The sequence below is a fragment of the Aethalodelphis obliquidens genome, unplaced genomic scaffold, assembly GCF_003676395.1.
Source record: "Aethalodelphis obliquidens isolate GAN/ISIS:26980383/991018 unplaced genomic scaffold, ASM367639v1 scaffold38, whole genome shotgun sequence".
Taxonomy (NCBI): domain Eukaryota; kingdom Metazoa; phylum Chordata; class Mammalia; order Artiodactyla; family Delphinidae; genus Aethalodelphis; species Aethalodelphis obliquidens.
Window position 1 is genome coordinate 16,772,177 of NW_020837982.1, and position 25,158 is coordinate 16,797,334.

Genomic DNA, 25,158 nt, shown 5'->3' on the forward strand with positions numbered 1-25,158 from the left:
CACTTTGGGACAAACTCAGGGGCTCACATTCATCCCCAGCACAGGGCAGCATTCAGGGGCCCTGAAGAAGGGACCACGTGTGGGAGTAGCTGCTGGGAGAGAAGTAGGCGGGGGGGAGGGGGGAGCACCCTGCAAGGGGGAAGGGGTCTTCCTTCGAGAAGAAAATGGACTAAGAGACAGGGCCCCTGCATCGCGCGTGCCTGTGCGTGTGTGCGTGTGTGTCTTTAGTGTTCGCTCGGGGCCAGGTCTTCAGGGACACCTGGAACTCCTCTGAGCCCAGAACTGGCCCCTTGGCGACCTTAATGAGCAAAAGCTCTTGCTCACTTCTTGCCCACACCCAGCTCTTCCGGCTCTTCTCAAAGTGTGGTCCCCTAACCCTAACCCTCACGCTAACACTGTCTCCTGTCTCCCGCCTACAGAAGGTTCTGCACGTGCCCGTCCTGCCTGCCCTCCCCTCCAGCTGCCTGGCAGCCGCCTCTCCCCTCAGTGGAGGTCCCATTTCACCTCCCTTCACAAGCCCCTGCCCTGCCTTCCTGGCACCTTAGCAGGTAGTTACTCCCCTAGTTTCTCTTCCATCTGCAAACTTATTTGTGTCTCTCTTCCTCCTTTCCCAAATCTGTGCTGGAGTCTCCCTGAGGCTTGTCTGAAGCTCATCCCTCCAGTGATGTTCTGGACCACCTCCCAGCACCTGGGCAGGAGCCTTCCTCTCCTGAGCTCCTCCCGCTAAGTCCTCTCCCCACGTTCAGAGATGAGCGGCACCAACATAACATTTTCAAACAAAACATTTTTAATTACGTTGAGCATTTATATTCTCTCAAGCAGCGCAGACCTGGTTTTGAATTCCAGCTCTCCAGGAAGCTTTGGCCAAACTCTTTACTTTTTTCTAAACATTGGTTTCTTCTGCTGTAAAAAGGGCTATCAAAACATTTTTGCATGATTATTAAGAAAAGGGTTCAATATTATCAGTGTAAAATGTATTGCAGCAAATCAAAACTACAGTGAGGTATCACCTCACACCGGTCAGAATGGTCATCATCAAAAAATCTACAAACAATAAATGCTGGAGAGGGTGTGGAGAAAAGGGAACCCTCTTGCACTGTTGGTGGGAATGTAAATTGATACAGCCACTATGGAGAACAGTATGGAGGTTCCTTAAAAAACTAAAAATAGGGGCTTCCCTGGTGGCACAGTGGTTGAGAGTCCGCCTGCTGATGCAGGGGACACGGGTTCGTGCCCCGGTCCGGGAAGATCCCACGTGCCGCGGAGCTGCTGGGCCCGTGAGCCATGGCCGCTGAGCCTGCGCGTCCGGAGCCTGTGCTCCGCAGCGGGAGAGGCCACAACAGTGAGAGGCCTGCGTACCGCAAAAAAAAACCCATATGATCCAGCAGTCCCACTACTGGGCATATACCCTGAGAAAACCATAATTCAAAAAGAGTCATGTACCACAATGTTCATTGCAGTTCTATTTACAATAGCCAGGACATGGAGTGTCCATCAACAGATGAATGGGTAAAGAAGATGTGGCACATATATACAATGGAATATTACTCAGCCATAAAAAGAAACGAAATTGAGTTATTTGTAGTGAGGTGGATGGATCGAGAGTCTGTGGTACAGAGTGAAGTATGTCAGAAAGAAAAACAAATACCATATACTAACACATATATATGGAATCTAAAAAAAGAAGAAAATGGTTCTGAAGAACTTAGGGGCAGGATAGGAATAAAGACGCAGACGTAGAGAATGGACTTGAGGACACAGGGAGGGCGAAGGGTAAGCTGGGATGAAGTGAGAGAGTGGCATGGACATATATACACTACCAGATGTAAAATAGATAGCTAGTGGGAAGCAGCCGCGTAGCACAGGGAGATCAGCTCGGTGCTTTGTGACCAGCTAGAAGGGTGGGATAGGCAGGGTGGGAGGGAGACGCAAGAGGGAGAGGATATGGGGATATATGTATACGTATAGCTTATTCACTTTGTTGTACAGCAGAAACTAACACCACATGGTAAAGCAATTATACTCCAATAAAGATGTTAAAAAGTAAAATTAAAAAAATAATAAAATGTATTGCAGCAATAAGAGCTTGAATTGTGGATAAAAATATTTAGTGTTTGATCCATACATTAGATGTTTCTACTTAAGCATTTATATAATCTGAAAGAGCTTTAATTTTCAACTAGGCATCTTATACTTCAAATTCTTACAACAGGAGAAGAAACTGCAGTGAGTGTTCAAAGAAAGACCATGATGAGAATTCCGTAATTGCAAGTCTGATGGTGAAAAAAGGCCAATGCTTCTCATGTTACAAAAATTACCTGCGTAGAAGAGAATGACCGAAAGGATAAATTCCCTCTAAGTACATGATCCATCTCCCTTGTAACAAGCCGCCAACAAGGAACAGCAGCAGCCTCTCTGCCCCGTGTCCCTCTGGTCACCAGCCCATATGCACAAGCAAGTTTCTTGAGAGAACAAGCTACATTAGCGCTCTCAACTTTCTTGTCCCGTTTGCTTCTCAGTTGCCTGCGAATGGATTTCCTGAAGGTCGTCTATGTCAACACACCCCACCGGCATATCAGTGCTCTGGTTCCTGAGTGCCTGCTGTGCACGGGGAGTGGGGGGGGGGGTGGCCCACGGGATTTTCGTTCAGCAAATGTTTGCTGAGCTCCTCCCTGATGAGGTCACCAGCCACGACAGCAGTATCGGCACAGGCGGTCAGACCTGGAGAAACACGAGATGGACACCTAACCGACTGGTGGGAGGCAAGGGAAGAAGAGGGATTGGCCAATGAAGGGATGAAGAAGGATGCTCCAGGCAGAAGATTAGCAGCACGTGCCAACGAACGGTAGAAACAAGATACGCTGTCGTATTCACAGGGTATTGTAGTCACATGGAGGCAGGCCTGGGAAGCATTCAGGGAAGGCTTCCTGAGGGAGGTGATACCTAAACCAACCGAGACCTGAGGAAGGACTAGGCATCTGTTAAGGAGGTGAAGGACGACATCCCAGGAACATATGCAGTGTGTGCAAAGGCACAGGAGATGGCATCTTGGGAGTTCCCGGATGGCCTAGTGGTTAGGATTCCGAGCTGTCACTGCCGTGGCCTGGGTTCAATCCCTGGTCAGGGAACTGAGATCCTGCAAGCCGTGCGACATGGCCAAAAAAAAAAAAAAAAGGAATATGGCATCTTGGGACGGGTATAAGTAACACAGGATGATGACAGTGTAGCACCTGGAGAACAGCAATGCATGTTGAGTAGTTTGGACCGAAAGGGATAGAAGTCACTGAAGGGCGAGAGGTTGTGTGTGTCTGTGTGACTGTGACCGTGTTTCCTCTTTTAGAATGATGACGCCTGCTGCTCCACGGAAGATGCACTAGAAGGGGCAAGACTGGCGGTGGGGAGACAAGTTAGAAAGAAGGTTGTTGTGACGCAATGGTTGGGGTGAAAACGACAGGTCGTCCACAAGGCCGGGGCTGTACCGTGTAATGTGTATCCAGTAGGGTCCATGATATCAAGTCATATTCACAGCTAGGCTTTCAGGGTAGGCAGACCTGAGTGTGAATCCCCACCCCGCCCATACTAACCTCTCAGAGTCCATTTCCTCAGCTGTGAAGTCAGGACAATAGTAAGACCGACCTCACAGCTGTTGAAAGGATGAAAGAGCACTGTACTGGAGAACACAAAGCCCGAGACGGAGCACGCAGTGAACACACAGATGAGAGCTACCACCCTGGGCACCATCACCTGGACTCGGGGACCAGACACAGATGCTCAGAGACCTGAGTGCACAGTGGCTCCAGGGTTTCTGGCTGCCGCTACTCACAGGAAACAGAGCCCAGAGTGGGCAGGTCGCAGGGCAGGCAGGTTGGGAAGGAGATGTGCTCGTTTTTTGGAGTCTGAAGTACCCACTGGTGGAAGAGAGAATCCTCCACGGGCCTCTCTCACTCCTTCACATCTCGCCATGTGTGCCAAGAAGGCAGGACCTGGCCACTTTGCATCTGGACCACTTCTCAGCGCTGTTTGTTTCCTCCTGGCTTGCTTACAAGCTTCCTATATAAGCAGTAGATTCCCAAGCTGGGTGTCCTCCACCCTTGGTGGTGCAAACCCGCTGCGTGCGCAGAATCCCTCTGGGCCCAGCACACTGCTCCTGCAGGACTCAGAGGCCAGGGGAACTGATGCAAATATGCTGATGCTCACGCTAGGTGCTGTGGGTGCCTGAATAGAAAGTCCTGCGTCTCTGACCCAGCGTCATGTCTTCTGCCAGCAGCCAAGATTCAGTGACAGGTTAACTTAGCAGCTTGTGAGTTGGAGAGAGAGACTTAGAGTCATCAGTGTGTGCATGTCAGATGAAGCCATGAGTATAAATAACATTGCCTAGGGCTTCCCTGGTGGCGCAGTGGTTAAGAATCCGCCTGATAATGCAGGGGACACAGGTTTGAGCCCTGGTCTGGGAAGATGCCACATGCCGCAGAGCAACTAAGCCCATGCACCACAACTACTGAGCCTGCACTCTAGAGCCCTCGAGCCACAGCTACTGAAGCCTGTGTGCCACAACTACTGAAGCCCGCGCACCTAGAGCCTGTGCTCTGCAACAAGAGAAGCCACCACAATGAGAAGCCCGTGCACTGCAATGAAGAGTAGCCCCCGCTCGTTGCAACTAGAGAGAAGCCTGCGTGCAGCAACGAAGACCCGATGCAACCCAAAATTAATTAATTAATTAATTAATTTAAAGAAAAAAATATTGCCTAGGAAGAGGTCTGGGGCCGCACCCAGGGTAGCAGCAATGAGTAAAGGATACGGCTAAGAAAGGGAGCTCCCAGAGGACGTCAAGAAAGAAGCCTGGAGGAGAGCAGTTCCTTACAGGCCAAGGGAGTGCAGTTTCCATCAAAACAGAGTAGGCAACAGGATCAGATGATGCTTAAGGAAGATGAAGACTGAAAGTAGTCACTGAGTTTAGCAACTAGGTCACTGGCAAGAGACATTTCAGTGACGTGGTGCGGCCAGAAGCCAAAGTGGAGTGGGTGAGGAATGAATGGACGTACATACAAGGTATCTCTAAGGAACTTGGCTGAGAAGAGAGAGATGGGGCCTTGGGAACCGGAGGGGTGGGAGCAAATACAAGTTTCCTTTCTAAATAGATGGAAGAGATTTGAGATTACATACTGAGAACAAGCCAGAAAAGAAGGAAAATTGGGGGTGAAATTAAGAGCAAGGAGAAGGACGGAACCAGGTCTCTGGAGGAGAGGAAGGGGGTGGCACTCAGATCCCAGCGGGGGTGGCCTGGGCCCTCTTCCACTGAGATGGCATTGCTCCAGCCACACGCCCTCCCGCCGGCCAACCTGCCAGGAAAGTGGAGCCCAGCGTCCCTAGGGAGGGGCCTGGTCAGCACGTTTCCTGGAGGCCACTTTGCCTCGTGGTCCTGCAGGTTAGAGATGAGAGGCACCGAAGTGTTTCCTGGCCGGGGTTCTCTGGAGATGCCAACAGGTGTGTTCTACACACAAAGGGTGCAGGTGAATTTGGAAGGTGTCGCCCAGCCCTGCGAAGCCAGCCTTCAGGAAGACTGAGAGTTCTCTGCCGGCAGAGGTGGGCCCTTGCGAGTGGGGCATCCAGAGGGCAGAGGAAGCCAGCTGGGGGACACACAGGCCGCCCTTCAGGTACTGGGGGCTGACCCAGCGTTCACTCACAGAGTGGGAGGAGGCGAGTCCTCTGTGGGGCACGTGCACCCTGCTTGGAGTTTCTGTACCCCTCCTCTTACCCTCCCAGCTCAGGGCACAGTGTTCTCCTCCCACGCGGCACAGGAGGGAGCTGAGGACTTGCCTGACGCTCCGGGCTCAGGACACAGTGGACTTCAGCTCTGTCTGATTCGGGATCCGACTCTCCTGCCCTACATCCCACGCTGTCCTTTCCCCCGAGCAGCACCCGGGGCCTGGGTCAGAGGCAAGGACACAACTGCTGCTCCTCCCGCAGCCGTGACCCTGAGACCAGGGTGGTCCGGGTCGCGACAGAGGAGGTCCCCAGGTGCCTGAGCCTTCTCTCTGGCAGGGCTGTGGTCAGCTTTCCTACCACCGTCTGACCCCGGGGGATCTGCCGCACCAAGGGGGTGAGGGCTGGTCTGGCGTGGAGCCAGGAAGGGAGGGGACGGTAGGAACGTGCCGTGGGGCTGCTTGCAGGCATGCTTCTGCTTTTTCGCACGGGGGTTACCCCCAGGCCCCTTCTCCAGAGGTGTGAGAGCGAGAGCAAGACAAGACAGCTGTTCTTTGCACCTGGATGGTCCAAACCCTTTGACACTGACTGATGCCAGCAATGGGCTCTCCCTAAAAGAACACGCACACAACACGCAGCCTTGCACCTGGTTTCTGGTTCATGCACCACCGCCCGCCGCCCGCCGCCCGCCGCCACTGGCCGAGTCTCAAAGGAGTGTCCGTCAGAATCAGCCGAGAGGCTGGCTAAAAATGCAGCTCGCCAGGCCCCGCCGCGGAAACTCTCATCGGGCGGGTCTGGGGCGAGGCCCGGGAGTCTACGTTCTCAACCAGCCCTCGGACGACTTGGGCTCTGATGCTCAGCGGCGCCCGCTTTGAGAAACCCGACTCCGGGGCTGAGACCCGCCCCCCCACCCCACAGCTTCCATGCTCCAAACCTTCCCCACGTCGCCGAGCGCACGGGCCCCCTCCCCTCCCCTCCCCTCCTATGGGCCTCACCCGCGCGCGGTCGTGGAAGCATCTGGGGAGAGTGGTGCCGGCCGGGAGGGAAACCCCCGGCCGCCCCCTTCGCCCCGCGCCAACGCCCGGGAGGCGCAGCGCGGCAGCCGGCAGGGGGCGCGGCGCGGGGACCACACGGAGGGGGCGCCGGGCGGCCCAGCAGGAGCGGAGGAGCGGGGAGGGGAGGGGAGGAGAGGGGCACGCGAGGCCTGGGAGGCGCGCGGCGGCGGGGGCGGGGCGGGGCGGCCAGGCCGGGGCGGGGCCGGCGGGCGGGCGGCGAACGCCGGGGGAGCGCGCCCGGGGAGCGCGGAGGAGGAGCGCGGACGCCGCCGCCGCCCCCGCCCGCCCGCGCGCAACAGTTCCCCGAAAGTTGCCGCCCGGGAGGCGCGCGCGCCGGGCGGCAGAGGGGCGGGCGGCGGCGGGGACGCGGCGTCGCGGCCCGCCGCGGAGAGCGCGGGCGGCGGCGGCGGCGGCGGCATGGGCACCCGGCAGACCAAGGGCAGCCTGGCGGAGAGAGCCAGCCCCGGCGCGGCGCCCGGCCCCCGCCGCGAGCGGCCCGACTTCTGGGCGTCGCTGCTGCTGCGCGCCGGGGACAAGGCGGGGCGCGCGGGCGCCGGCTCGGGGCTGCCCCCCTACCACCGGCGCGTCGGCATGGTCCAGGAGCTGCTGCGGATGGTGCGCCAGGGCCGGCGGGAGGAGGCGGGGACGCTGCTGCAGCACCTGCGCCAGGTGAGCGCCGGGAGGGGGCGCGGGGGTGCCCCGCCCCTTCCCGCAGAGGCCCCGGAGCGCCGAGGGGCACCGCCCGGGCCCCTGCTCGCGGGGATGGAGCCCGGTCTCGCCGCAGGTGCCTCGACGCTGCCCCTGAATTCGAGGCCTCAGGACAGGGCGGAGGAAGGCTGGCCCGGTGAGGCCCGGCTGAGGGGGACCTGTTGGAATAATGTCCCCGCTTCAGTCCTCCGCAGGCAAGGACTGAAGGAGGAGGAGGCTGGTCCGGGGGACGGTTCGTGGGAGGGGATGCCTGCCTCGGCCGAGGCGCTTTTCTTCCCCTCTACCCGCCGGCAGTCACCCCCGTCAAGGGTCCTCAAGGAATGCGCAGTCGTCAGCTTCCCCAGGGGGCGTCCAAGGGCGCAGCCCTGGGGCTGGTGAGATAGATGCCAGTCCCCAGGGGCTTTGCCCACCCGGGAGGCCTCCTGGAGAAGAGGCGTCCCGGATGGCGGTTCGGGTGGGCGACAAGGTTTTCTCTCCTGTGACTAACTTTGGCAGGCGCTCAGCCGGGGGCCCCCGCGGAGCAGTGGAGGGGGGCGGGGGGGGCTGGACTGGGTTCCTGCGTGACTATCTGCAGGGACTTCAGGAGGCTGCTTGCACTCTGCCTTCAGCCTGTTCCCGTCCCTGCCCCGCTGGTTAGGGACCGTCCTTGCACATCTGGCTGGTCTCCTCTGCTTTGGGGCTGCCATGGGGCTGACGCTGTCCCCCACCTGTCTTTGGCTTTTTTCCTTCCTCACTTTCTTTTGAGGGAGGGGGCGGCCTGCTCCGTGGATTTTGTGGAGTCGCAGAAAGGCAGGAGGGTGCACCTCCTGCATCCCCGGAGGTTGTCTTGGCGGGGCTTTGTGAGGGTAGCTGAGTCCAAGCCCGTATTCTTGCTAGATTGACCCCGTTAGTGGTGGAGTCCGGAGGGGATGGGGGAGGGGGCCTCTCGGGTGGCCTTTCTGAAGTTCTTCCATCACTGATGAGAGAGGCTGTAGGAGAACCTTCCCGGGAGGAGCTTCCAAAATCGAATCAGACCCACATCCCTCCTGGAGTCTGCAGCAGACCCCCAACCCCCTTTATATGTGGTGTGGGTTACCCTGGAGTGTATGTTCCCAAGGTGTGTGCTGTACAGGGAGAGGGAAGCAGAGGCTTCTGCTCTGGCCTCCACTTTCCCAAACAGCGTCCGGAAGGCTGCCTGAGATGCCACTGGATCCCCAGGTGCCTTCTCTTGAGCCCAGTCATCAAAGAAAGATGACATTCCACACCACATAACTTTCTTGGTGTGTATTTCTTTGTCTTTCAAAAAACTGGAAACCAGTGTATGGTCTCTGTGGAAACTATTTTGCTTTCAAACGGCATAATGGATTTTCCAGACCATCATATCCATTTGCACACCAGACAGTGAGAAGGTTTTTCTGATCATGTGCTGTTCCCTCGCACCGGGGTGGGTGCTTTGGAGGATTCAGGACCGTGGAGGGGCTGACGGTGGAGGTCCAGACAAGCCCTTCTGGGAGGGTGAAAGAGCACAGTGCCGCCAGTCGGTCCGCTGGGGCCTGCGGGGTGAGGCAGACCCTCGAGGCTGAGTGTGATTCCACATCCTGGGGAAGCTCGTTTCGGACCCCCCCACAGGGTCCCTGAGACAGAGAGCATTTCTGGAGAGATAGTGCCTTGTTGGTGTCCTGACACCCTTCTCAGTGGCAGGACTGCGAGGGCTGATGGAGGGCAGAGGTTAGCCAGGCTCACCCTTTTCTGTGAAAGCAGCAACATAACTTGCCCTCCAGTTCCAGCCATGTGCTGGGCTTTCCTGACCTCTGGGTAAGGTCTGTGGGCCTCTCTGAAGCCAGAGACGGGCCTGCCCAAGGCGCGTGGAGAGCTGTGTTGCCTAGAACTTGCAGATCAGGGCCCCTCCAGGAAGTGGCGGTGGGCCCTGGGCGGTGTGGGAGGGGAGCCCCGGCTGTCCAAATGTCTGTGAGAAACCAAGAGGTGGTTTTTTAGGACCCTGAGGCTGTTTGGAGGAACGTAGAGCTGCATCTGTGCTGTGCACTGAAGTGGCTTTCTCCTAAATCATATTTTCCTTTCCAGTTTCCTCCTCTAGGCTGGAGGTGGTGATGTTCAGAAAGGGAATGAGAAGTCACTGAGAGAGGTGCAAACACCCGGGGCCTCAGCACGGGGGGGGGACCAGCAAGGCCTCATCAGTAACAGTGGGCAGAGGCGGGGTGTGCAGAGCTCAGGGGCTGGTCCTGCTGGGATGCTGTCACAGCCCCACAAGGCGCAGGGTGGCGTTGATGAAGAGAAACAGGCAGAGATGGTGGCAGCCCAACAGCCACGGCGTCCGCACTTGCTCCTGTGTTTGACAACGTGTGTGGCTGCCCAGAGCCCGAGGGGGGGAGGAGGCTGGAGGTCCTCAGTCCCTGTGGTTCTTCACCCCCTTGAGTCCGTGAGCTTTTTGTGGCCCTGAAAGAGTTCTAGACACTCTTCCCAGACCAGTGCAGCAACATTCACAATCTTGCAAGTATTTCGGAGGGTTCGCAGACCCCAAGTTCAGGATATGCCCCCATCTGGGACCTCCCCTCCCCCGACCATATGACTTGCTACAGGCTCAGGATGTGGAACTAGAGACCCCGGGACCACGTGTGGCAATTCACGGTGGGCTGAAGGATGGTGGCTGCCGCTGCTGCCGCTTCTGAGTCTAGGATTCTTTCCAACCTGAGATTTGGGGGGTGGTTTCCCTGATGGGAGACTCTCCAGCCTGTCCGAGCCTGTCCCTTGCCAGAGAGGAATCAGGAGGCCTCCTTCATGTTAAGGATGCCGAGCTGTGCTGGGGGTGCCGGCAGGATGCCAGGAAGCTGCCAGCTGCCTGGAAGGAGCAGAGAGCCGCCCCCTTCCCTGTAGGAGCCGTGTCATCTCAGTAAGAGCCTGGGGCCAAGGGTCAGCTCGGGCAGCTTGCCTTCCGGTCCTCAGTCTGCTTTGACCTTGGACCCAGCTGATAACCTCTGTGTGGTGTTTCCTTGTTTCCCAGAGGGTATCTGAGGTACTGAGCAGAGCAAATGCTACAAAGTGTGTGAAATTGCCTTGGTTCTGCAAATCAAGACTCGTTCTCCCGGCCACGATGATAAGAAACAGGAGAATCTGCTTGGGGTCTGGGCGGGCTGCGGGCAGGGTCTCATACCCTTTCTCCGGCCGGGCCCAGGATGTTTCAGATTCTGTCTACCTGACCAGGGCTCAGTCCGGGTCAAAAGCTCACTGCAAGTTCAGAAGCAGTGTGGGGCGGCATGGGGATGAAAGAAGTCAGCTGTGGATAGAAGAGGCCGCTCCTCTCCCCTCCCCCGGCCCCGTTCCTGCAGGCCTCACCCTTCCCCAGATGTTGCTTCCTAAGTCTTAGGCTCACACTTGCCATCTTCAAGGAGCCCTGGGGAAGAAGTAACCTTTAGTCATGGAGAGAGGGCAAGTGCCGAGCTACAAGGGAGGTGGGGTGTCATCTCTTCAGAGCAGTGGTTTCTCTGAGTCCCCAGATCCCAGACTGGGCCATCAGCCAGCTTCCTGGAGCACCAGAGGAAGGGCTCAGTTTCCCCGGGACACCCCAGGTTGAGGTGGCTGCCTCCTCCCTGCTTTCCCATAAAGAGGGTCCGGTCGGGTTGGCTTATTGCCCCTCAGTGTGGCGCAGCCCCGCTGAGCAGAGCTGTGCCAGGCTTAGCCTGACGCTGTGGCCCCTGGGAACGTGAGCCTCACCAGCAGTGCAGAAAGGAACCCTCAGCAACGAGGATGTCTGGCTGCCCCAGGAGGCTGGCTAAGGGGCGAGCACGCGGAGGGCCCTTGGGAGCCTGGAGGTTGGGTGCTTTTTCCTCCGACAACCCCCCAAGAGGATTGCTTAGGCGAGCAGCTTGGAAGGCCACCAGACAACGAGCAGGGAGTTCCCCACCCTCAGCCTCGATCTCGTTCTTCTCCACCTGGGATGCATTTCCTCATTTCCGCGGAATGCTCCTTACCTTTCCAAGGCCACCCTTCTGAGCCACGTCAGCCCAGGGCTCTGAGATCCGGGTGCCGGTTAGGCTGTGTGGATTTAATCGTCCCTACAGACGTAGTTTTCCCCTCTGTCCATTTTGTTTGTCAGGCTATGTCACATGCTCCCTGAGGGTGGAGACCCCACCACTGCCTTTGTGTTGAACACCAGCTGCTGCAACCTCGAGTGAGTCGTGTGCTGGGGATGCGCTGTCACGGCATGTCCTCGGCAAGCGCTTGGATCTGGGCTGTGCGTCCAGGGGCTTATTTGCCCGGCCGGCTGGTACGGTCGTGAGATCTGGCGAGTGTGCTGTCATTTGGTTGGATTCCTGGGAGCCGTGTCCATAGGGATCGGCTGTGGCCTGGCGGCCCGCCAGGCGGTGGTGTTCTTGGAGAGGGGAGTGGCATGGTGCCCGGCCTCCGAGGGCTCCGTGGGGATCCCGCTCGGCAGGTGCAGCGCAGGGCCTCTGCTGAGGTGGCGGGAGAGAGTGGAGCCTGACTGGAGGCTGGCCTCCACGTTCCTCACTCGCTGCTTGTGCTGAATCATGTTTGTTCCATCCGCAAAGAGAAACCTGCCTTTTTAAACGCTGCTGCTCTCTGACCGGGCTGGGCATTTCCAGGGCTGCAGAAGCAGGAGGAATCCCATGCCAGGGCCTGCTCTACTGGTTTCCAAGGCCAGGACACGGCCACCTCAGTATGGCCGGGGGGCGGGGAGACGGCAGGGCCGGGGCTGGGCCAGCTATCCTGGCTTCAGGTCTGATGCGGAGGGGGCCCTCTGCTAGAGCTAATGCCCGCCCCCTCAGAGATGCCCACAAACAGCCTGGGCTCCACCGCGGACCTCCACCCCCCCGCCTTGCCTAACGCCGCCTTGGGGCATCGGGGCACCCTCCCCTTGCCCAGAGTCATTTCATTTCCAAGTGCACTTTGCTGGCAGAGGCCACAGATCGTATACCGGGCACAGGAAATCCTTGAGAGGATTTTAAGCTTGTCCTCAGGGACGCTCCCCCCCCCCGCCCCACTCCCCCACAGTGTCCTCACTCAGGAGCCAGCAGGGTCTGGCTCAGACCTCTCGAGTCATCCTGCCAGTAACCGGAGGCATTGTTGGTACAGCCTCCCCCATCCTCAGGGTTCCAGCGGCTGCGCCAGTCCGCCCACACAGCCCACACACGCCTGCAGGCCGGAGCCACCTGCAGAAGGGTTATCCAGGTGATTAGGGTTTCTCCCCATCGGGGTGCCCAAGGGGTGGGGTCAACATCTGGGGAGATCCCCACCCCGAGTGGAGGTGTCAGCCAGCCATCTGCCCCTGTCACTTTCCCGCCAGGAGCAGCACCGTGGGCGGCCTGTGACAAGGGTGACCCCCCCACCCTATGCTGCGTGCCCTGGCCCTCCGGCTGTGTCACATCCACTCTCCTCAGGAGAAACTGGGGGTGGGAGCCGTTGTGTAAACCGGCGGGCCCCATCACTGTCGCTGGGAGAGTCCGCTGTTCTGATGAGAGCAGTGACCTTGACGGGCCAAGCGGGGGCGGGGGCCGGGCCTTACAGTGCCTGCTTTCCTCCCCACCCCACCCACTGGCCCGAGCAGAGCCCACGTGGCTCTCTGGGAACATTTCCCAGCCTTTTTTTTTTTTTTTTAACTTTTATTAGCTCAAACTCCTGGCTGCTGCAGCCATATGGAGTTCTGCCGAAGGCTGCTGCTCAAGGGATGTGGCATTTTGATGTTTCTAACTTCATCTTAACCAGGATAGACGCAGAGTCGGGCGAGAGTGGAGGATGTCAGTGTTTGCCTGCAGGGTGGCCTTACGTTGGACCTGAGGTCTGTGCCCACCTCCAGGGCTGCCCCTGCCTGCTCTGGCCTCCGCCTCCCGGCCTCTGTCTGCCTCTCTCCTGCCCGCCTCCTGGGCCTTCTCTGTGTCTCTCCCTCTCCCTGGGCGAGAAGCAGACTTTTCGTCTCTGTTATTTGGCCCCATCTTGTTCAGCTTCCCTCTGCAGCCGCCACGCCCCAGCCTCCATGGCAGGAAGGCAGCCATGGGGGCCGTGAGAACTGGAGGGAGTCAGCGGCGGGGGGGGTTGGTTGTCTGGTCTGGTCGGTGCCCGGTGCCTTGGGCGGGAGGTCAGGCGCTGGAGACACCCCTCCCGCCTGCGTGCTGCTTCCCAGCCCATAAAGCATTTTCTCCTGTTTATTTTGCTCCTTAAATAGTCTTGTGAGGTCAGCAGCATATTGTTTAAAGCAAAAAAGGGTGGGTTTTCTTTTTTAATATTATAAAAGCAGCGCATCATCATTGTACGAAAACAAGAAAATACAGATGAGCAAAACTAAGACCTGAGAGTGTTTCACGTGTCCCACGGTCTAGTGCCCGCTCTTCCAGGCAGTGGTCTAGGCCCCGGGAGGCAGAAGAGACAGTAGTAATTGTCCCCCCACCTCATGGAGGGGTTGTGAGGATCCAGGAGGCCGGTGCTGGTGCAGGTGCTTAGCGGGGCTCCGAGAAAGGGCTCCGCTCTGGTGGCCGCCTTCACTGGGAACTGGGGGGACCTCGGCTCTGGTCCCGGCTCAGGCTCTAACTTGCCAGCCCCTTCCCTTCTCTGGCCTCAGTTTCCCCACCAACAAAGTGAAGGGCTGTGTGGCTGAGATGACCACTGAGGTTCCCTGTCACCACGCAGGTTCCACCAGGCTCCCGTGGATTCAGGGATGGACCCGTTCATTCCCACAAGAGCCGGATTCACAGTCGTGCACTGATGTCACTCCCTTGTCCCCACCTTGTACAAGAGCTGGGACACGGGGAGGGGCTTCTGGAGGGAAGCAGACCCCTGGGGCTGACCTCTGCACACCGGCACAAACCCTTCCTCCCTCGGGGCTCCCAAATGGACCAGGAGCTGGCCTGGGAGCTGCAGGGCGCCAGCCCCCCACTTCCTAGTTGGGACTTTGTCTCACCTGCCCTGCCTGGTCCCTCCCAGCGGTCCTGGTGCTCAGGCCTGTGCCTCTCCTGTCCACACCCCCTTCCCAGGCACTTGGCCCCTTGGCCCCCTGTCCCCCAGCACGTTCTCCGAGTGGTACTTTTTCAGTGGTTTGTTTGTTAAAGTGGGATGATGTGGCAGTGGAGGCCCAGATGAAGTTGGAGGAGGTGGAGAGTGGAGCACAGCCCGAGGAGAGGGTGGTCCCCGCACAGTGGAGCGTGGCCACGCCCCTGCTCCCGGCAACCAAGGACTCTGGGGGCGCGAAGGCCATTCAGTGAGTGAGTCCAGGTGGCCCAGTGGTGCCTCATCGCTTCAGTCCTTCAGTGAGATGTAAGGCAGCTCCTGGCCCATACAGGTGCCTTTGTGAGAAGTAGAAGAAGACACCTCTCTGGTTGGCAGAGACAAAGTCAAGGCTCGGTGAGTTCAGCCCCACCCAGACACCCTTGTGCAGTGTGCATCCTGCACAGCTGTACTTAGCATCCTTGGTGAAGGTGCACAGAAGTTCAGTCTTTATCAGCTGAAGCCAGTCAGGAGGCTCACCCCTTCTCCCATTTGCCCCCTCGGGCATGGCCTTCCTACATCACCTACGGCAGGGAACAGTGCAGTGTCAGCCAGAACATGATTTCTGCCTCTGAGCTGAACGCTTGCCCTCTCCCTCCTGAATCAGGGAGCTGAAACGATCGGGTATCTTCTTCTAGAAGGTTCCAGATCAACACTCCTGCCTCTCCAAGGGCGTTGGACAGATGCAAAGACATCAGTGAGTCTGGAGTGAGGCTCAGGGGGGAGCATCAGGGGGGACATAGGTAGATCAGAGAGTCCTTCCTTGCTGGGCTCCCAAGGACTCCAGCCCCTCGCCCATGTCCTGGGAACCAGGAATCCCTCCCCAGCTTCCCAGACTGTTTGCATCCCCGCCTCCGCTGATTCTGGGGGAAATTAGGTCTGGATGCTTGCACCCCCTGTAAATAACCTCCACGTCTCCAGATGAAATAACTCCCTTCAGTTTAGTTTTTCCTAGTACGAGCCAATCTTCTGAACTTCTTATCATTCTCATCGGCCGATCTACGTTTTCTATTTTCTTCTGCAGTTGCGGAGTTTCGGGGTTTCCAAACAGCTGCCAGCCCAGGGACCATGGGAGGGGGGAGGTTCTCGGAGATGGAAGCTCAGACACAAGTTTCCAAGTTACCTGTTCTGAGAATTCCCATCTCTCCAGAAATCACCTGCTGGTTGAGAATCGGCCCAGTCAAGCAGGGGGAGAATAATAGAGATGTTTTCGGTGTGACACATCTCAGTGGGAGGCTGGACCACGCGCGAGGGCCCGGAAGTGGGCACTGTGAGGGGGCCAGAGGCTCAGGAAGTTGGGGGAGCAGGCCTGGAATAGGAGAGGGGGCAGCAGGATGGAACTGGAGAAACAGTTTTGGAAAGCTGGCAGGAGGTGGCCAGGAAACCCAAAGGAGCAGAGGCAGCTGGCTGGGGACGTGAGAGCCGGTGTGTTGCGCCTGGGCCAGGCTTTGGTGGGGAGACGCCACCAAGGAAATCCTGTGGGCAGAACCCAGGGACCCTGGGACCGGGAGAGAGACCTGGGACCCGGGCAGGAGGCTCTGGGCCTCCGCGGGCCTGTCACTTTGGCCCTTTCACTTCACCCACTTCCACCTCCAACCCGGCCCTCCCAGGGTCCCTGGAAGCTGTGGACAAACTCGGTGACCTCCCAGAGACCAGGCAAAGGCCCTCCCTCCCCAAGGACACTGCCCTTTGCAGCCTTTGAGGCTCACTGATTCTTTCTGTTGCTGCTGGCTGTGGCCCCTGGTTCTTCCACTTGTGGGGCAGTGAGGCCCCGAGGCAGGGCCTTAAGATGGGGAAGAGTCCACCTGGCCAGGGCTCCTTCCCTGGGTCCACTCCTGCCCCACCCCCCGCCGCCCAGAGAAAAGGTCTTGGGGAAATCAGCTGAGCTGGAGCGCAGGCAGGCAGGGCCTCGCCGCGGCCGTGGACCTGGGGGACCTCTTACCCCTGCACTTGGGTGTGAGCTGCATTCGAGCTGGACTCCCTGTCCTGCGTGACTCATCTCTGCTCCCCCGGATTCTCGGAGGCTGTGCCCGGGCCTTGCCTCTGACCTAGAGATTTAAAGTGGTAAAGACCCCTAGTCTGGGGGGGGGGTTGATTTTATGTGCCGTCTCGGCGAGGCCATGGTACCCAGTTTTTGGTCAAATGTGAGTCTAGATACTGCCGCAAAGATATTTTTTAGATGAGATTAACGTGCAATCCGTCAACCTTGTGTAAAGCGGGTGACCTTGTGTAGTGTGGGTCGGCCTCAGGCGATCAGTTGAAGTCCCTTGAGAGAAAAGGCGGAGGAATTCTGCCCCAGGCTGCCTGCCTTCAGACCTGCCGGCTCCCACAGTCACTATTCCTCACACCTCCCTCTCTCTCTCACACACCCCTCTTATCAGGTCTGTTCCTCTGGAGAACGCTGACTGTTACACTTGTCTTCCAAGGGCTGACGTCTGGGGGAGGCGGGTAAGGAACTTCTGGAGGCCCCCGCGGCCCCCCCGCACTGCCACTGGATCGCAACCCTCCGGTCCTCGACTTCTCACTCTGAGAAGTGGGCTGTCCCAGGCAGCCTGTCCTGCTTGGAAAGCAGGTTGTCAGCGAGCCAGAGGAGCCTTGAAGTCACTCCTCCACCCCTTCTTCTTCTGCATTTCCTTCCACAATGGACCAAACCTTTTATTTAAAATGGACAACAGTAACCACATGGAAAGACAGATGGGCTTAAATGCATTCACCAGAAGCCATCAACAAAGGATTATCTCCCAAGCACAGATCAGGAGGGGCGGGGGTGGATGACAGAGTGCTGAGAATCTGTGGAATGTAGGAGCGGGTGGACCTCAGGGACCTGCTGGCCCCAGCCTTTCTGCAGAATCATAAGCCCACAAGGTGCTCTGGGGAGCGGGAGGCTGGAAAATAAGTTTGGTAAGTAGCGCGAATGCTCCCAGCCTTTCCGTCTTAAAGCGGTGGCTGAAACGTCGTCGGACGGGAGCAGGGCTCAGGGGTGGGCGGCACGTGCCTGGGGCCACACAGTGACCGAGGGGCTACCTCAGGCCTGGAGCCTGGGGGGCTCCTGCCCCGCCCTGAGCAGAGCCTGGGTGGACCTGTGACCGCAGGGGGCGGAGCAAACCCTCTTCAGGCCTGCTGTGCCTCCCGGCTGATTTTATGTTTTTCTGAAGAGAAAGCAGCCTTTTATTTATTTGTTGCTACTGCCGTTTCTTGGATTTTAATTGCATTACACTTGGCAATGGTCAAACATCTGTTTCCAGAGGCCTGCTTTGTGCAGAGAGTGTCGTTTTTAAAGACCTCAAAGTTAAAACACAAATAACGTGCAGCCGTGAAGCCAGCACGCTGCGTGCTGGCGGGGAGAGCAGACCCACCAGGCACTTGTCACAGTTAAGGAGGGTCGCCTGCCAGGGTGCCCACCTTCAAACCCTGCAGGGCCGGTGGTCGTGGAGGGGCAGGGGGACGGCGGCCCTGCAGTGGGACGAGAGAACCGGCCTCGCCCCTCAGCGGGACAGGCAAGCGGGCAGGGCAGCGGCCCGAGGGGCAGCGCCCACCCTGGAGCCGGCGGGAGCAGCCTTGCCAGCAAGCAGGCCAATGCCAGCGGGTTTCTTTCAGGGAGAGGCCAACGCGGCGGTAGCTTTTATGACTTCTTCAGGTTTGCTTTGGTGTTTCTGAAGTCCGAGAGTGTGTGTGTGTGTGTGTGTGTGTGTGTGTGTGTGTGTGTGTGTGTTTGTGTGTGTGCGTGTGCGTGCGCCCGCGCGCCTCTGGCCTCCCTCCCCGGGGACGGGCTACACTGGACACACAAACACAAGGACAGCTGCCCGCCCGGACCTCGGCCTCATTGTCGTGTCCCTGGGAGGTTTATGGTGTCCTTGGGGCGTGTTTGTGCACACACACCACACACACACATACACGCACATATATACAGACACACGCAGTACTCATGGGTGCTAGATTTTCTCAGTTACGATTCAACATACTGAACTAAAAATGTTAAAGCCTACTGTTTCCCTAAGATTTTAAGTGTAAGCTACAAATGCCATTCTGTTTATGAATCTAGTAGATTTAAATAATCACATTTAAGGGTAGAGGGCTTATTACTTTGTCAAGTTTCTTTCAATATCTTAGTGATTTCGCAAATTTAATATATCCAGTTTTCTTAAGTTTATAAGTAGCCGTCCTAAAAAGCGGGACTTTCCCAAGCTCCCGCACAGTTCTAAAATGCATAAGCTTATAAATACGGTGAATATTAAATTCTGTTAGACATTTCGAAACTGTCACAAACTCGGCCAGATCCTCCTTCAGCGTCCTGCTTAAAATCATAAGCCTAAAGTCAGTTACTCACTTACCCCTCTCAGATTGGAATTGCAGGCCTCATCTGTTAGGTGATTCTCTGAAGTGTTACAAGTGTGTGAAGCGTCAGATTTATGAATTTCTGGGTGCATCTGAGCCGCATTACTCCAATGTCTGCCGGTGTAATTCAACGCCTCCGGGGTTAAGAGGCAGCGGATGAGCCCAAGAGCGACCTTCTGTCCTCAGTACCCCGAACTGCGCCCCCTCCAACTCCCCTGTCCGGGCGGCTTCACCGCTGGGCTGGATTCTGTCTGCTGCTGTTCCTTTCAACCGTCCTCCCCTGTTCCTCCTGCCCTCAGGGCCCCACCTCTTCAGCTGTTTAGCAGTGTCCTCTTGGATGGAGAACGCCCCACGCCCTTGGCTCCGGGATCGTGCATCCCAGGGGGCCCGAAGAAAGAGTCCTTAGCAGCGACCTTCCCTCCTGGTACAGAACTCCTACTACAGCCGCACTAAGGGATCTCTCCCCACTGCTTACATAGTTCCAGTGTCTGTGAACTCACTACTTGATTTTTTTTAAATTGTGGTAAAGTGTAGATAACATAAAACTTACCATTTTAACCACTTTTACGTGTACAGTTCAGTGGCCTTAAGCACATGTACAGTGTTGTGCAACCATCCATCTACAGAGCGCTTCATTTTCCCAAACTGAAACTCTGTCCCCATTAAACACTAATTCCCCAGCCCCTTCTCCCCAGCCCCTGGCACCCTCCATCCTCCCTTCTGTCTCTATGGTTTGGACTCCTCTAGGGACCTCGTACGAGTGGAATCGTACAGCATGTGTCCTTCTGTTACCGCCTTATTTCATTTAGCATCATGTCCTCCCGGTTCATCCTGTTGGAGTGCGTGTCAGGATTCCCTTTACCACTTGTTTTTAAATGTTCTTTCTTGCACTGGGCTGGAAGCCGTCTTAGGGGATGTGGTTCTATAGGGAGCATTTCTTTTTTTTTTTTTTTTGGCTGTGCCACCCGGCTTGCGGGATCTTAGTCAACCCTGTCCAGGGATTGAACCCCGGGCCCTCGGGAGTGAAAGCACGGAGTCCTAGCCACTGGAGCGCCAGGAAATTCCCTACAGGGAGCATCTCTGACTAGCCCAGTCCCACCTCTGGGAGCAGACAGCAAAGGAGAGTGTGTCGGGGGTACACGCATCCAGAGAGGACCCAGGGCTGGTGGAAGCAGCAAGGAGGTTTCTGCCGATAACGGTCCCAGTTGCCCACAGCTGTGCTCCTGGCTGAGGTCAGCACAGGCCAGAGGAGGAAAGGGGTCCCCGCCCACTTGCCCTAACCTTTCCGCCTTGGTGCGTCCCCTGGGGAAAATGCCACCGCTGTTTCCATCCGCTGTATTAGTTTCCTAGGGCTGCCGTCACAGACGACCACTGTTTTGGTGGCTTCGAACGACAGAAACTTCTTCTCTCACGGCTCTAGAGACCAGAAGCCTCAAATCAAGGTGTGGGCAGGCCACCCTCCCTTGAGAGGCTGTCGGGAGAGTTCACTCTTCACCGCTTCAGCGGCTGGTGGCCCTGGCTGCATCCATCTTCCCATCCCCTTCTTCTCTGTGTCTGTCTCTTGTAAGGACACCTGGCGTTGGATTTAGGGCCCAACTGGGTAACCCAAGATGATCTCATCTTGAGATCCTTAATCTGCAAAGACCCTTTTTCCAAATGAGATAAATTCGCACGTTCTGGGGACTAGGGATGTGGAGTTGTCTCTGGGGCGCCGCCATTTAGCCCGGCGCATCCGTTTCCGTTTCTCACACGTGATGTGTACCTTGCCCCAGGTGTCCCGTCCACCCCGTCCATCCCCGGCGGGACTCTGCCCACCTTCCTTAGAGGTCGTGGTCTTCATTCACGCGGAGCTCCTCTGGCTTCTCCCCTTGGCGGCTTCCTGGGGCTGCATCTCCCTGACAGCACCTGGCAGTTCCCGTCCCTCCCCTGGGAATCCCCGAGGCAGCCAGAATGTCAGGGGGGAGGGGACACGGAGACCGGTGGCCCAGGCAGGCCAGTACTGCAGACTGTGTCCCTCCCCCGGAAGAGTGGCCTCTGATGTTCCAGAGGAGGACCGCGTGCGATCACTGCCTCGTTATCGCCCCGCGCACGCGGGCTCCGGTGGCCTCAATGCAGCTGTCTACCTTTTCTGGTTAATGTGCGGAGCCTGCTGCCTGCTCCTTCCCCGGGCAGGAGCCGTAGCTTCATGCCTGGAGGAGAGAGACAGACACAAGCGCATTTCCCGCAGGGCCTTCCTCCTGGGAACAGGCCCAAAACCTGGAACTTAAAAGGCAAGAGGGTGCTCGTGGTTTAAAATAGCGAGTGCGTGGCAGCCTGCTGAGTGGCTTCCGCCTAAAATACCTGCGGAGACACACCAAAAGCAGATGAAAATTCCTGAAAGCCAAGAAAGGTGGGCGGCTTAGGAGGAACCCCTTCCAGCTCTGAGACAGATGGAGCTGCCCCGGCTCCCCCCGGAAGCTGAGAGCTCCCAGAGGAAGGGGAAGCCCCCTTCTCCCCAGTCGGAGGGAGTCGTCAGGCAGCTGCCCCTTTCCCACGCGAGCAGTGATTCGGGGGCAGAAACAGTACTGTTGAGCGCTGCCCTCACTGCACCTCCCCAGGCATCTGCGGGTATTTGGAGAAAGCCACCCTCAGACGCTACCTCCACCAGGCAGGCGGGAGAGAGGGAAACCCGCGAGCGGTGGCCGCTGGCAGTCCAGCGTGGCCCGTGGGCTCAGCCAGGGATGGGGAAGTCCTGGGATGTGGACACCACTGTGGGTTTCCACAGACTCCATCTTTGGAGTTTTGGCGGCCCAGGCTGTGGAGGTGGGCAAAGATGTCCCTTGCCAAGGTCAGAGTCACATTAGCTCAGTGTCCGGGGTGTGGTCCCCAGGCTGGGCTCCTTACAAACCAGAACCTGAGAGGTGGACTCAGCTCTTATCCAGGGAGGCAGCCGTGGGACAAGGTCAAGATTCTGGTTAAAATTCCAACGTATGGGTGTGGTTTTCACACCAACAGGCAGTTACTCGACACGAGCTGGGTGTCCTACAATTCAACTTGATTCTGATGCTCTCTACCCAGAGGTGGTGTCCGATCCCACAGGTTAAGGGGATCCCACAAGGCAGCTCCCCACTTCAGACTCTAATCACAAGTCCAGGTTGTTACCTGTGCTTCTGACCAATCAGCTATAGGTTGGAGGTTCTCACGACCCTCTCCTTGGGTTGGATTAATTTGAGTGGCTCACAGAACTCAGGAAAACATTTTACTCACTAGTTTATTATAAAAGGATGTAACTCGTGACTTCCCTCGTGGCGCAGTGGTTAAGAATCCACCTGCTGATGCAGGGGACACAGGTTTGGGCCCCAGGAAGATCCCACAGGCCGCGGAGCAGCTAAGCCCGTGCGCCACAACTACTGAGCCCGCGTGCCGCAACTACTGAAGCCTGTGTGCTGCAACTACTGAAGCCCGTGTGAACCTAGAGCCTGTGCTCTGCAACAAGAGAAGCCACCACAATGAGAAGCCCGTGCACCACAACAAAGAGTAGCCCCCGTGCGCCGCAACTAGAGAAAAGCCCGTGCACAGCAACCAAGACCCAACACAGCCAACAATTAATAAATTAAAAAAAAAAAAAGATGTAACTCAGGAGCAGCCAGATGGGAGAGAGGCACAGGACCAGGTGTGGAGAAGGACACGGAGCTTCCAGCCCTCCAGGTGTCCACTCTCCACACCTCCCCGTGCTCACTGACCCAGAAGCTCTCCGAACCCCACACTCTGGAGAGTTTCTGGAGATTTCATCACATAGGCTCGACTGATTACCTCGGTCGCCATTGGTGACTGATTCTCTTCATCCCCTCTCCCCTCCCTGAGATAGGGACGGGACTGAAAGTTCCAACCTCTGATGACATGGTTGGTTCCCCTGGCCCCATCCTCAGGTGACCAAGGGGCCTTCCAAAAGTCACCTCATTAACAAAAATAAAGTCATTAAAAAAGTCATGTCTGGGTTTCCCTGGTGGCGCAGTGGTTGAGAGTCTGCCTGCCGATGCAGGGGACATGGGTTCGTGCCCCGGTCTGGGAAGATCCCACATGCCGCGGAGCGGCTGGGCCTGCGCGTCCGGAGCCTGTGCTCCGCAACAGGAGAGGCCGCAACAGTGAGAGGCCCGCGTACCGCAAAAAAAAAAAAAAGTCATCTCATAACAAAAGACACCTTTGCCTCTCTCATCAGTTAGGAAATTCCGCAGGTTTTAGGAGCTCTGTGCCAGAAAGAGAACAAAGACCAAATATCTATTTCTTATTATAAATCACAACATCACACTAGACAGATGGTGGATGGGGGTCTCACTAGATCACCCCTCCTTCAGGGGTGAGCAAGTGGGGAAAATAACCCTGTGCGTCGGAGAAATACTGTGGAGGCTGGACCCTGACTCTGGAATGATCTACGGCAGGATCCGGGGGAAATGAACTTCGTGGGAAAAGAACAAAATGCCACGAAAAGAGGCAAAAAAGAGAAAAAAGACAGAGGGTGAGATGAAAAGGGAGATCGATGAGCGAAATAAGAATTGCAAGGACTCGAAACGCTGGCCAACACACAGTCCTGACTGGAAGCAGTGGGAGTGGGGTTGACAGTGCCAGACATGAGGTCAGTGGCAGAAGGCAAACCCTGCCTGTCCACGGGCGTGTGTTACGGGATGAACACGAGAAGAGGTCAGCTCAGAAGGCGCTCAGAGCCGGCATCCGCCCTCCTGATGAGACAGGCTATAAAAAGGTCCATGTTTGTAGATGGAATGACCCCAACACTGAAGGTAAATTCAAAGAAAACACCCACAACCAGATACACAGTGGTAAAAATTGTAATAACCAGGTGTGGCAGGCAGAAAAACAATGGCCAGGAACATGTGCTCCCTCGTATCTCAGGAAGGTGTCTGTTTTTGCCTGCCTAAGTGGCAGGACCTTTTTTTAAAATTTAAATTGTTGCAAAATGCACATCACATACAATTTACCATCTTAAATTAACCATTTCTACACTTGAGTATCGTTAAGCACATTCACATTGTTTTGCAACCGTCACCACCGTCATCCTCAGAACTCTTTTCATCTTGCAAAACTGAAACTCTGTCCCCAAGAAACAACTCCCCATCCTCTCTCCCCGAAAGCCCCTGGCACCCGCCGTTCTACTCTGTGTCTATGAAGTTGACTTCTCTGGGTACCTCATATGCGTGGAATCATCCTTTTGTGACTGATTTCTCTCAGCGTAATGTCCTCAAGGATCGTCCACAGTGTGGCATATGTCAGATCTCATTCCTTCTTATTCCATTGTAGACATATACCACACTTTGTTTATCCATGTGTCTGTAGAAGCTGATGGACACTTGGGTCGTTTCCACCTTTTGACCATTGTGAATAATGCTGCTACGAACGTAGGCGTAGAAGGATCTGTCTGAGTCCCTGCTTTCAGTTCTTTGGCATATGTACCCAGAAGTGGAGTCGCTGGGTCATACGGTAACTCTGTTTTTAATTTTTTGAAGGATCGCCGTGGTGTTCTCCACGGTGGCTGCACCACTTCACATTCCTACCAGCAATGCACAGGAGCTCCAGCTGTGTGTCCATCCTCATCAACACTGGCATCTTCTGGTTAGAGTGGGGCTGGCGGTGGCTTGAGCTAAGAACTGGATGAGCCAGAGAAGTTGATTTGATTTGTATTAGGAAGGGAAGGGCTGGGTGCTGAGAGGGTTTGCAGGGTCAAGATGAGCCGCTGAGGGACAGGTGGGGTCTTGGGGGAGGCACAAGGAAGGGATGTTAGGAGTTTTGGTGGGCTGTCCTGAGGGTGCCCTTTTGGTGACGTTGTGAGATTGTTGTAAAGACATCAGCTGCTTTTTGGGCTATGTGTATGTTGAACTGATGTTCCTGGGAAGGGGACCGTGTGCTGAGACCATCCAGGAGAGGCAGCTAGAGGTTATTGGCAAAGACAATCCCATGGACGTCTGGGCAGAAAAAGCAGCTAAAGACACAAAACCCAGGCTGCCTCAGAGTCACCTGCCATGCTGAGTACCAGGGGGCTACCGCGTTTTGAAGGTTAGTCTCTCTCTAGCCACGTTGCCTTCAGGTGTGACGTTAACATAAAGGATTTTTCAGGTAGGCTAGAGCTCAGAAAATAACCACCCGTGTATTCATTCTGGATGACGTTCTCTGGCAGCGACGGCATGAGGTGCAGGTATGGGAGCAGCTCCAGGGAAGGGCTGAGCGGTGGCCCTGAACGCTATCGCAGTCCCAAAGACGTGCAAATCTGTGTTCAGACTGAATGCAAATGGCCAAATTTTATCATCGATAGAGTGCCTTTAACAATTAAAAAAAAACCCCACAAATTAAAACAATAAGAGCAGTGACCTGGATCTAA

At 56.5% G+C, this 25,158-nt stretch overlaps 1 protein-coding gene across 1 annotated transcript in view; it reads left to right on the forward strand.

Annotated features, from left to right (window-relative positions):
* The first annotated feature begins 7,066 nt into the window (after positions 1 to 7,066).
* The window catches only part of LRRC75A (leucine rich repeat containing 75A), a 34,418-nt gene continuing 16,326 nt past the window's right edge, over positions 7,067 to 25,158 (forward strand). The window contains exon 1 of the mRNA XM_027131115.1: positions 7,067 to 7,427. Coding sequence (XP_026986916.1) covers positions 7,176 to 7,427 — 252 coding nt within the window. The 5' untranslated portion in view covers positions 7,067 to 7,175. The remainder of the gene's footprint in view (positions 7,428 to 25,158) is intronic.